This window comes from Caretta caretta, chromosome 2 (genome assembly GCF_965140235.1).
Source record: "Caretta caretta isolate rCarCar2 chromosome 2, rCarCar1.hap1, whole genome shotgun sequence".
In the NCBI taxonomy this organism is placed as follows: Eukaryota; Metazoa; Chordata; order Testudines; family Cheloniidae; genus Caretta; species Caretta caretta.
In genome coordinates, this window is record NC_134207.1 from 34248767 (window position 1) to 34261247 (window position 12481).

Genomic DNA, 12481 nt, shown 5'->3' on the forward strand with positions numbered 1-12481 from the left:
GACTTGTAGGCTCTGAAGTTTTACACTGTTTTGTTTTTGAGTGCAGTTATGTAACAAAAGAAATACATTTGTAAGTTGCACTTTCATGACAAAGAGATTGCACTACAGTATTTGTATGAGGTGAATTGAAAAATACTCTCTTTTGTTTGTCATTTTTACAGTGCAAATATTTGTAATCAAAAATATACACTTTGATTTCCATTACTACACAGAATACAATATATATGAAAATGTAGAAAAACATCCAAAATATTTAATAAATTTCTATTGGCATTCTATTGTAACAGTGCGATTAAAACTGCAATTAAGATTTTTTCAAATCGTGATTAATTGACAGCCCTATATATAATACATATTTATATATTACAAAATATAGATGTGCATAATAAGACATAATAATTTTCATAAGACATGCATTTGCAAATCATTCTGAAATGAACAGTCAAGATCTAAGACAAAGTGCTCTCTCGTTTGATTTATTTTTTCCTCCTTCCTTACAGATATAGGCAGCTTTGATTTAGCGAAGTACTTAAACACCTGAGTAGTGATCCCACTGTAGTCAAAGGGACCCTCTGTGTGCTTAAGAAGTTAAGACACCTGCTTAAATATGCTTTGTTGTATATGCTTAAGTAGTATGGTAAGAGGGTGGGCCAGTTAAGGCAAATTATCCTTTTGTAGCCTTGTACCGTATCATCACACTTTTAGGGCAACACTGTATAAGACTCAGGAGACTATGAAGAGAACAGGAAATATGAGTGTTAAATTACTAAAATGCAAACTACGCTGCTGTGAGATACATTTCCTTCTCATGTTGTACTGCACACTGGGGCTATGCCTACACTACTGCTTACGTCAGTAGTTTCTTAGAGGTGTGAATAAGCCATCTCCTGAGTAATGTTGAAAGTTACACTGACCTGAGTGCCAGTGTGGACAGTGCTGTGTCAGCAGGAGAGCTTCTCCCACTGGCACAGTTACCACCGCTCGCTGGGGGTGGATTAATTATGTCGATGGTAGAGCTCTCTCATTGGCTTAGAGCAGCTACATGAGCGCGCTTACAGCGGTGCAGCTGCATCAATGCAGCTGAGCCGCTGTAAGCTCTCTAGTGTAGCCGTAGCCTTAGAGAGGCAATTCTGGTATTCTGTTAAAAAAGAGCAGATTCAGGCCTTCCAACAAGGTCTCCTCTCTGGAGGGCAGTTACCTCAGAAGCTTTGCAGTAACTGATTGCTAAAAATCTCTACCTCTGTAGATTACTCTCAAAGCAGCACTGCTCTAAACAGCACATAACTGTGCTCATCTTCAAGTGATTCATTCTAATTCCAGTAAGATTGAAAAGAGATCACATTTCAGAAAAGATAGTATTAGTATAAAATTTTTAAGTTTATTTATAAAAGAAGTCAAGGAAATTTGCAGAAAGCCTGGGAGGAGAATTCACCAGTAATACTAGTTAGTACTGCAACAACATTTTCAATCTGTGATGTTGTAATGATTTAGGGATTCTGTCTGTACCACTTTGGAATTGTGGATGATTTTATTTAATTGTATCATGGAATTACTGTGTCATGGAAAGCTTATATGTATGCGGATACACCAGGAGTTAACAGAGTTGTGCCATGTCTCTGCCAGGCCAAAGAATGGCAAGCGATCAGCACTCAATGATCTTCTATTCAAAGTAAAATATCTTGGGACAACACACTTATTCTAGCTGAGAGAACACTTCCTAGTGTTGTCTGAAGGGAGGGCAGTTTGGAAAGTTACCAAAAGAAGCAGATGACCCCAACAAGAGTCTTCGAAGGGACTCAAGAGGGGGACTTTGCGGGGTCAGAGCCATTTAGCAGCAGATTAAGAAGAGGGGAGTGGCAGCGGGTCAGGGTAGGCAACGGGGTGGAGAATCCCGCCTGCCTCACGGAAAACATACGATCCCCTAAGGGCTTTCAAGTGAAGGATGAGCTAGTGAGGGGCATTGAGGTTTCAACTGTTTACTGTCTGGCAAGATATGCACTCTCCTGTGCTTTACATGATTAAGCATGATTAAAGGAGAGCATAAAAGCGCTAGTGCTAAGTGCGTGCACATGACGACTGCTTCACAACTGCTGCATGACCTCGATAGCGTCAGACTGTAAACCAGAAGCTTCACATCTTTGGGATAGAGTTGTGGGAGAGGGCTGTTTAACATACCCCAGAATCTGAAGAGTCAACATTATGTTTGGAAGGTTCCAACACTTGGGGGAGGGTGGGGCGCACCAGATAGGTCTGAACCCTGTGTGTGCGCCTAGGGACCCTGAGATTACAGTTCAGCCACTGCCCCATTCAGGCTCCAGTAGCTTAGAAGAGCAAAGGAGGTTTGGATTCCACTCACAGCAGTCCTAGTGGATGACCAAGAGGGGACACTTGCTAGGATCTGTGATAGAGGAGTAAGCTTTATCTCCATTTACAGAGGCAGAGACCACAGTTTTGTTTACATTAGGAAGAGACAGATTGGTTATTATACACATTTAAGTGCTAGAGGTTTTCAGAGGTGCTGAGCTTCATATAGGAGCTCCTGGGATTGGGTCCAGTGAGACTTGAACCAATGACACCATTCAACAGAAGCTGCTGCTGCTATTCAGAAATGGGTGGGAATCTGTTTTCCCATCTTGTGAAAGTTTGAGATTTCAAAGTTTTTTCCATCCTGATTCAGGATGAAAAGTCAAAATCTTGAAAATTTTCACAAACTGCTAATACAAAAAATGTTTATCATGTGAATCCAAATATTTTCAAATAAAAGCCAAATCATAATGCCTCTGAGAAATTGGGCTTCACAAACAGACTTTACCAGCCATCTGTGGAGAAAAGGAATTGCATTAAGAGTTCAAATCCATACTGAAGCTTAGACTTCAATGATGTAGCATTGGTACTCTGTACTCTCAAATCTTCGCACAAAACAGTAGTCATCATGCCACTTAATGGGGCTTTAAATTCATCCTCTATTACAGCATCATAGGGTTCAAACACACATGGGCTGAACCCGCTATCTGAGTCTTTCCCAGTGGTGGGGGAAGGATCCACCAGGTGGGAGGCAGCAGGGCACTACACAGCTAAAAATAGCAGTGTCGATGAAAGGTCATCGCTTTGGCAAGGAGAGCCATGGAGGCTAAGTACCTGAGTAAATACCCTTCTTCAGATATGTCTGTACTCTATTTGCTTAAGCCATGCCCGACCATCTACGCTGTTACTCAACCCTATGCTGAGGGCTGGGGCGGGTGGAGGGTTACCCATATACATACTCTCAATATTGCTGAAATACTTGTGCTGTGTAGCAGCAGCTTCTGTTGAATGGTGTCAGTGGTTCAAGTCTCACTGGACTCAATCCCAGCAGCTCCTATATGAAGCTCAGTACCTCTGAAAACCTCCACCGCTTAAATGTGTAAAATAACCAGTCTCTCTTCCTAATGTAGACAAAACAGTGGTCTTTGCCTCTGAGCTGGAGATTAAATAAGATGTCATCTACAGATTACTTTCCTAATATTTCAGGGCAAAGTAAAAAGCACAGAAGATATACCTGAATGTTAAATTACTTATTTGCTCATAACTTAATATACTAAAAGGTACACAAAGAGCAACTACCATTGGTTTAGGATTCTTGACTTGTTAGCTGGACTACCATATTTTGTAAATCTTACAAATCTATGAAAATATGGAAATCTCTACAGCTACTTCCACATTTTATAACAACTTCTTACTGAGAATATACCAATATTCCCCTGCCCTTCCCCCAGCCCAAATCAGGCATTAAACTAACATGCTGATTTTTTCCAAGCTAGATTGCATAGAAACTCTGCAAAGAATTCCAGCTATGCAAAGCACTCCAAATAGAGAGACCACACCCACTGTTTGCTCTGTTGTATTGACTCATGCCTTTACATAAAGTGCTTTGGGGGAGTGAATAGTTTTATACATTTTACCCATGCTAACACTATTAACATCTTCTACTATGTTACAATACCACAGAAATAAAAGGAGAAGGCAAAGGAGAAGTTGCATATAAATTTGCCATAAAAAGTGCGAGGCTGATGTTTTCTGTTTTCCTGAAATATTGGCATAATGCTTTTGTTTACAGCTAGGTTTTTATGCCCCTGGATAAGAAGCTCACTCTCTCTTGAAACAAGAAGCTGTTCCAAACTGATAGGCAGGCAAGATTTCCCCTCCAATTCAGGCCCATCACAGTTGCCACAGTAACATTTCAGGTAAATAACCTTAGGTAGTTTTAAGTAGCATTAAGTTGCAGATGCTCGAAAGCCATATTCAACAAGAAAAATACTATTCTATTTAGGTTCTTGTACTATTATAATCACTTTGGTAATATAGAATATTTAATGTCAGCTGAGCTTTCATCCCAGTTCCACAAGAACATTAATGAAACTAAAGGAATTTCTGATACCTGTTTAGGCACTGCCACTACTTATTTGAACTTCCCAATTTACTTCTGTATTGTACAGTATGAAGAGCTTGACGCTCTGTTCCCTGCTCCTTTTTTCTAGAACAGTCCTATCTCAGCTCATCAACTTCATGCTGCTTCACTGGAGAAAACAATCCACAGCTCAGTCTCCCCAGACTGGGAAGATAATCTTCAGAAATATTTCTGCTTGTCTGTGAGAGCTATCTATTAACCTTCCTCAGCTTGACCACCACCAACTTGACTCATTTTTATATAATAAAAGAAAGCTGCTCTTTTTATATTCTTCCCCTTCAGTTTGACCTCCCTCCTAAATAAAAGTGACGGTGGCCAAACCAAAAGAATATATCCCAGAGCAACTCTTTTCTTTAGAGCCAAAGTTGGATATTGGCTGAGCCACATAGTTGGTCTTCAAGTATGATGCGCTCATAACACTGAATAGTATTTTTTCTAAATAGGGTGGTCTTGAACTTAAAAAAAAAAAATCTACAATTTTGAATTGTGATCTCCAATATTTAGGATATGCAATTGTGGCAGGGTGGACTAGGTACAGAGACCCCCTGCTGGAGGCCTTGCAGCCCTGCATCATCCTGTCCCAGAATAGAGCAGCGAAAAGTGCTCCAGGCAGCCTAGAGTGGCTTCAGAAAAGCAGCCAGTCAGAGGAGCTGCTGGAGCGACCAATAAAGGGCCAGATAAAAAGCAAGCAGCAGAGCTGAGCCTTCAGTTGCTGTGTGGAGCTTGACTAGGTAGGATGGGGTGCCTGGCTGACAAACAGGAGGACTGTGGATAGCTCACTGCAGAGAGCTCACCAGACAGAGCTGAGCCCAGCAAAGGCTTCCAAAGACCAGGTGCCTAGCTGGCTGCATAGAATAGCAGCAGAGCCATCGAAAGGTCAGTGTGGGCAGGCTGAGTCCAGGGCACTGAGCAGAAAACCTGGCCAGATCAGATGAGAATACCGATATGGGCCCTGCTGGTCTGGTAGCTGACTGTGCCTAGGGAGGGCTGCAGAAAAGGACACCAGTTGAGGTACCAAGATGGGTCCTGGCTGGTGTCTGAAGAAGGCAGTGCCTCTGGGAAGAAGCTTAAGAGCTATGGCTCCATACCAGGGCCGTGATAAGAACTTAGAACTGTATACCTCAGAAGGGGGGACAGTGTGTGGGGCTAGGCCAGAGGGCTGAGCTGCTGAAGACCGGCTGAGAGAACCAGCAGCCAGGGGGTGCTCGCGAGAGGCAGGTGCCACCCTGATGCAAGACCAAAAAAGAAAAGCAGGCTCACACCTAAAAGAGAAAGAAGGCCATCCACAAGAGGCGTGTGCGTCCCCACGAAAAGAACTGTGTTTGCAGGCACTATCGGCCAGAGAAAAGGGAGCAAGCACAAAGGCGGGTTCTGACCATGTTACAGCAATATAGAAACTGACCTTTTAAAAAAATTGATAACGGGTATTTTGATAAGAATTCACATTTCTCCAGAACTTCCACAGATCCTCTTGTGATAATGTTCACTCTTTTTTGACACACGCTAAACTAGGCTTTTCATATTACTTTTTTCCTCTATTGCAAAATGGAGATTTACAACTTCAAACACATTTAAAAAGAAACTGACTTTTGAAAGCACACATTTACAAATCAAGACCTTGTCATACTGTACAAACTAATTTCACACTCATTTGTGTTTACAGCCTGATTAGAAATTAACAGTAGGTAGGTAAAGTTATAAGAATATGTCAGAAAACAAGAAGCAACAACACAGTGGTATGAGTCACAGGTATTTCTCCATCAGGAAGATTGTTATAACCAGAGTTGGAATGAAACACTCTAATAATGCAAACAATTCTACAGCACCACAACTCCAGCACTGAACTCAATCTCTCAAAGGTATTACCATTTTTGGAAATCTCACTGAGAATATTCCCCCCGCCAGTGTTCCACTATGCCTTCTAAAGGTTTGTAAGCAGATAAGAGTGATTTTCTTCACTGTATTTTCTTAAATAAAGCGAGGAAAAAGCATAGGAATTTCACTATTAATATTTTTAATTGTTAAAACTAAGTTGGGAGTCTACAGAGATTTAGAAATTCTCTGTACTTAGTATTTATGCACCTTTTATAGTAACTTCTGAAAAGCTATATAAAATAAAGCAGAAATTCAGATATTTTAAGATGTCTATTAAAACCAACCATTTAACACTATTTATCCACAAGACAAATTCAGTTTGATAAAATAAAATAAGAAAACAAAATGTGCTACTGGAGCTATTGGAAAGCTCTTAGATAACAAAATGATACATGTTTTACAAAACCTAAGACAGACTTTACCGTATGTAATGCTAATCAAATAATTAAAAAGCTTCAGCTATAAGCAATTAATTGAATGCGGTAGTCCAGTTTAGTCTGACAGCATATACAAAATGTGACCAAAACCAATCTCAAATTTAGCATCCTGTAAACAAATTCTAAATTTAAAATTTCCAAAAATTGTAGCTTAGACTGTGCATCACACCATCACAATAATGCCAGGAATAACAGAAATAAAAATACTTCACTAAAAATTACCAGAGTGTATTTATGATTAATTGGTTGGTGTTTTCTTCCCTTCTTGCCATACCAGAGACGAGACATCTCCTTTCCAAAATAAAATGTAAAAGTAAAAATCATATAAGGACCGTTTCAAAGCATTCTCTCTACCTGCTATCAATTCCAGGCATAGACAGAGCCCCACTATGGTGACAGAACAACTTGCTAGATACACACACTTGACTGACAGGGGGAAGGACTAATCAGTAAATGCTATCTACCACTGGAGTGCATCCTGAGCGGGGGAAAGTTCAATGGAGGAAAGATTTCCTATGTTCAAGAGTGGTTGCAGTGTACTGATTGTTGAAAAGGCTAAATAATTTAAAGAGACAGAACAATTTTGTTTTAGTTTTCTTAAGAGAAAAACTAAAATAGAAATCAAAGCTGCTGATAAGAACATTTCAAAATATTAATTTATACTGCAGCAAAATGTATTTTTGTCTATACAGGACAGGGATTTTTCCCAGCGTCATTATCTTTAACAGAATTTTTGCATTGAATTTTAAACTGCAGTATCTTTATAAATTCCCTGTAACAAACACAAGTGTTGAAATAATTAAAGTTATTACTTGGTCCCAGAACTTGTATAGAAAGTATCCTGTTAAGCAGATCTCTTTTTTTACATCAAACTTCAGTAAAGCATTTCAGCCATGCACATTTTCTGTTTGGTAAAGCACATTAAAGCAACGCAAACCTGAATTTTATTCATAGAAAAAACTGATCATACCAAATTCTAAACTGATTTTGAGAAAACATAACAGGAGGACCATGTATGATCTTGAATGAAAAATTTAAGTGTCAAATCCTAGCCATACTGAAGTCAATGGGATTCTTGCCATTGACTTCAATAGAGCCAGAATTAAATCCCATATATAAAAATATGTGGAATTAAATCCTGGCACTTCTGATGTGTGTGTATTTGAGAGAATGACCCTGTTCTGAACAAACACAAATATGAAACTGCAGAATAACTGCAAGTAAGTAACCTAACCCTGAAACAAACCTCTGTAACAGATGACTGGAAGGGAGTGAGCGTAACACCAATTTTTAAAAAGGGTTTGAGAGATGATCCTGGCAATTACAGGATGGTCAGTGAACCTAATTACTATACCAGGCAAATTGGTTGAACCTACAGTAAAGAACAGAATTATCAGACAAAGATGATTCGTTGGGGAAGATTTTGTAAAGCAAAGTCATGCCTCACCAATTTATTAGAATTCGCTGAGGAAGTAAAAAAGCATGCAGATCAGGGTCATCCAGTAGATAGAGTGTATTTGGATTTTTAGAAAACCTTTGACAAGATCCCTCAACTAAGGCTCTTAAGGAAACTAAGTATTCAAAGGGATAACAAGGAAGGTCCTCTCCTGAATCAATAACTTGTTAAAAGATAGGAAACAAAGGGTAGGAATAAGTGGTCAGTTTCCCCAGAAACCTGTAATGGGACCTGTGCTGTTCATTAATGATCTGGGACCATTTTTTTGTTCTGTGTTTGTACAATGCCTAGCACAATGGAGTCTTGATCCATGACTAGGGCTTCTAAGTGCTATGGTAAAACAAATAAATAAGTTAGTGAGGGAGTGACCTTACGCCATTTAAGTCTACAGGATGGAAGATTTAGTTTATAAAATTTTTAGCTATTGTGCTTCCAAAAGGTAACCTTTGTAATGTGAACTGATAGCCGACTAGTGAAATGTCATCTTCCCGAGTCTGCAAACAGACTGCTCTGATTACTCCTGGAGGAATTTTGCACCACTGCGCATGTGCAGAATTAATGTCCCCCACAGAATTCTTTGCTTCCCCGCAGAAAAAATGGCTGACAGGGAAGCTGAAAGAGCAGTCATGCACCTCTGCCTAGCTACGCAGGTATATCATTTCAGGCACCCGGAGAAGCTGGTGGAGAGGTAAATCACCGCAGGGCTGGGGACACCTCAGCCAGTGGCTTCTACCCTGAGCCAGGATCAGCTGATAGTCCTGGCTGAGCTGGAGGCAGGCGAGGCCGGGACTTTCTCTTCCCCTGTAAGGAGTGGCTGGGGATGTGTCAGACCCACTCCCAGAAACCTCACCCAGCTGCAGGAAGCTCAGTATCCTCCCCTGCTTCCTGCCCCCATTGATCCTCAGTGCGGGCAGAGTGGTCACTGTACAGGGCCCTGCTCCCCCATCCACCCAACCCCCGTGCATGTAGACCTCTCATACCCAGACACCCCCACCAACTCTCACCCCATACACCCAAGACCCCCCTAGCCCTCCATACCCAAACCTCACCCCACTGAATCTCAAACCACTGCATCTGGAGCCCCCCCTGAACCCAGAGCTCCTGCCTCTGGACCCTCATGCTTGCACCCAGACAACCCAACACTGAGCTCCCTGCACTCAAACCCCTACCCTGATGAGCCGCACCCCTGAGTCCCCACATCCAGACCCCAACGCCACTGACCCCCAACTAGGGCACCCAGATCCCCACCCCACCAAGCCCCACTTCCTCAGCACCCAGACCCCTCTGCTGAAAACCCTTCACCCAGACCCCTCGGTTGTGCCCCAACTACTTTCACCTGGAAGCCCCTGCAGAGTCCCATTGCCCCTGCACCTGGAAACCCCCTCCACCCAATGAGCCTCTGTGCATGCAGAGCCCCCCACTAAGCTGCCTGCACCCAGATTGTTCCACACAGAATCCTCTCACTGCACACCTGGATCCCCCCACACCAAACCCTTCCACACTTGGATCCTGCCTGATTGAGCTTGCCTGTCCTACACCTGGTGCGCCTGGCACAGAAGGGCAGGGTGTTTCTGGGGCAGGCCCAGGCCTTGTGCTATGTCAGGGCAGCCTCACCACTGAGTCAGTGTCCCGGGGGTGGAGAGGCTGCAGGGTGATCTCCCACCTTCATACAGCTAGTGACCTGTACAGAGAACATGCAGCCAGGTACAGCAGAGAACACATTGAAAGCAGTTCAAAAGGTGGCCCCATTAGCCTGGAGAGCACCAGGTTCAGATCCCAAGCCAGGATAGGGTATAGTCTGTTGAAACCTTTAAGAAAAGGGCCTACTATTGGGTTGGCAAAGACCGACTGGCCCTCCACACCTGGATGGAAGGCGGAAATAGCAACCAAGTGTATCTTTACTTAAGACATAGAAAGCCCTTGCCATTTTAGGTGGAGGAGATAGTCCAATATCATAGGTATGGGCGAGAGTGTTGGAAAGGGGAGATATTGTGAATCTTTTTCATTTGGCCAGGTAGGTAGCCCTAGTGGAGGGTTTCTTACTGCCAAGGAGGACTTCCCTGACTGAACCTGAACATGCAAGCTCCATTGGGTTCAGCCATGGAGCTTCCACGCCGTGTGATACCAGTCAGCTCTGTGTTCTTGTGGAACCAGGGCGCAGTATACAGCCTTTCTGACTCATGAAGGACACCTCCCCACCCAGCCTCTGCTTGAGCCAAAACAGATCAGAGAAAAGACTTGCAGAGAGCAGTGAAGTGTGGTGGGAGACACCCTAGACCCCTCCTGATAAGGGTGACAAGATTAAGGCAACTCCGCTAGCCTCATCTGCATCAAAGATGGGACAGGGAGGCATCTCCATTAACATACAGAATGGAGAACAGAGATTCCAAGGCAAGAACCGCACAGAACTCTGGGACCAGAAAAACAGGGAAGCACTGCATCATGGGGGATCTCTGCTCCAAATGTTAATGAACCTACATCTTCACACACCCCACTCAGCAGTTATCAGACCAATTCTAGTAATGAATCCTTGATTGATATCCAAAATACTGAAACTGCCTAATTGCATTGTGAGCTCCCTGGAGGGAACACCACCCATAGCCAAGAGCGATCAGCTCCTATTGTCTAGCCTAAAGAAAACCCTTGAGTCATCACCCTTGAACCAATTAACCACCCTTCCACAAAAAAAAAAACCAAAAACTACCCACGCTCAAGTAAGTGTTCTGATGCATGGATCCAAACTCTGTATCAGTTCCACTTGGATTTCATCTTCTCTTGACTGATTGGGCTAGGGGCGCTGCCTGTCTCCAGCACTCAGGACCCTGAGCTATCCCTATCATCTGGAAACCCTGACCAGTTCAAGCTTTGTAGATTGATGAGATCCCAGATCTCTCTCTCTCTCTGTGTGTTTTCTTTTCTGCCTCAGACAGGTATAGTTTTCTATATGAGTTTTGTAACCTTTAATAATGTAACTTTTATTTGTTCAGGCTCTCCTTGTGTGGTTATCACTATTATTCAATAAATAACTTTTTGGTTAAACTGGTTGCTTCCCCTCCCCCTTTCTCTCTCTGAACTTTACTCTGTTTATGTTTTTAGCTTCCCCATTTACTCTGCAGCAAAGCTCTCACCTAAGCTAAAGATCCCTGTAGCGCTCAAAAATACTGTGGGGTTTGCTCATCAAGTGGGTTACTACCAGTACAATTGTAACATGAAAGTGGGGACAGGGATGTGCTGAACCTGTGACATATAAGGGTGGCAGCCTGAAAGTGCTGTTCGACCCAGCCTGCTCAGGCTTACTCTATTCCGGTGCGGTACCTGTGGCATATAAGTGCTGCTGCTTGAACGTGCTGCTTGACCCAGCCTATTGAGCCCAGGGGCATATAAGGGGTCAGATTGAAAGTGCTGATTGACCCAGTGTGTCTGTGTGTCTCCCCGGTTCTGGAGGAACCTAGGTCCTGCAGGATAGATCCATTGGGAGGGGACTTGCAGAAGGGAGAAGTAGAGCTCCATATGAAAACACAAGTGACAGAAGCAGTACATTGATAGAATCACAGAACCTCCCACCCCAGAAGAGTAACCTAATACATGAGCATACCCCAAAGTAACAGGGAAATCTGGTAACACATGAGGGGAAGGGATTCAAGGTTCGGATGCTGGAGGCAGCCATGATCCTGAGTTATCAGGCCCAGCAGCAGCAGTAAGGTGACTGGGTTTTCCATGGACATTTCTAGGAGAGACGTATACCAGTGCTCTCGGGGCCAGGCTAGAGCTATCAATATTACCAAGGCTTTGTCTCTTCAAACCTTGGGCAGTACCTTGTGAACGAGAGGCATGGGCGGAAATGATGGAGCCCAGACTGTGATTCAGGTAGGAGCAGAAGTAGACACATTTACTGTTGTGTCGCGTGGCAAACAGATCTGGGGAAACCCCCACTCTTGAAAAATGGTATTCATGACGTCTGGGTGGATGGACCACTCGTGGCTTTGAAAGGACCTGCCCGCCCACGCAGTCTGAACTCTGGGAAGGTATGATGCCTCCAGGTGTATTGAGTGAGCTAAGCAGAAGTCCCACAGTTTTAGGGCTTCCTGCCACAAGGGAGAAGGGCGTGCCCCCCCCCATCTGTTTACATAAAGCATAGCTGTTGTATTGTCCATCATGAGTGACACACACTTCCCTTCCAAATGGGCTTGGAATGTCTGGCACGCTAGACGGACTGCTCTCAGCTCTCCAACGGTAATGTGAAGTGAAAGTTACGCTTGGGACCAG

At 43.2% G+C, this 12481-nt stretch overlaps 1 protein-coding gene across 5 annotated transcripts in view; it reads right to left on the reverse strand.

The window, feature by feature from the left end:
• Positions 1-12481, reverse strand: part of OXR1 (oxidation resistance 1) — a 404974-nt gene that overhangs the window by 16120 nt on the left and 376373 nt on the right. Inside the window, exon 1 of one of the 5 annotated variants that reach the window (XM_048841478.1) lies at positions 6982-7121. The exons of 3 other annotated variants lie outside the window; for them this stretch is intronic. In XM_048841478.1, the coding sequence (XP_048697435.1) occupies positions 6982-7083 (102 nt within the window). In that variant the 5' untranslated portion in view covers positions 7084-7121. Of the gene's footprint in view, positions 1-6981; positions 7122-12481 lie in introns of those variants that run through there. One more of the 5 variants, XM_048841477.1, reaches the window with a different exon arrangement.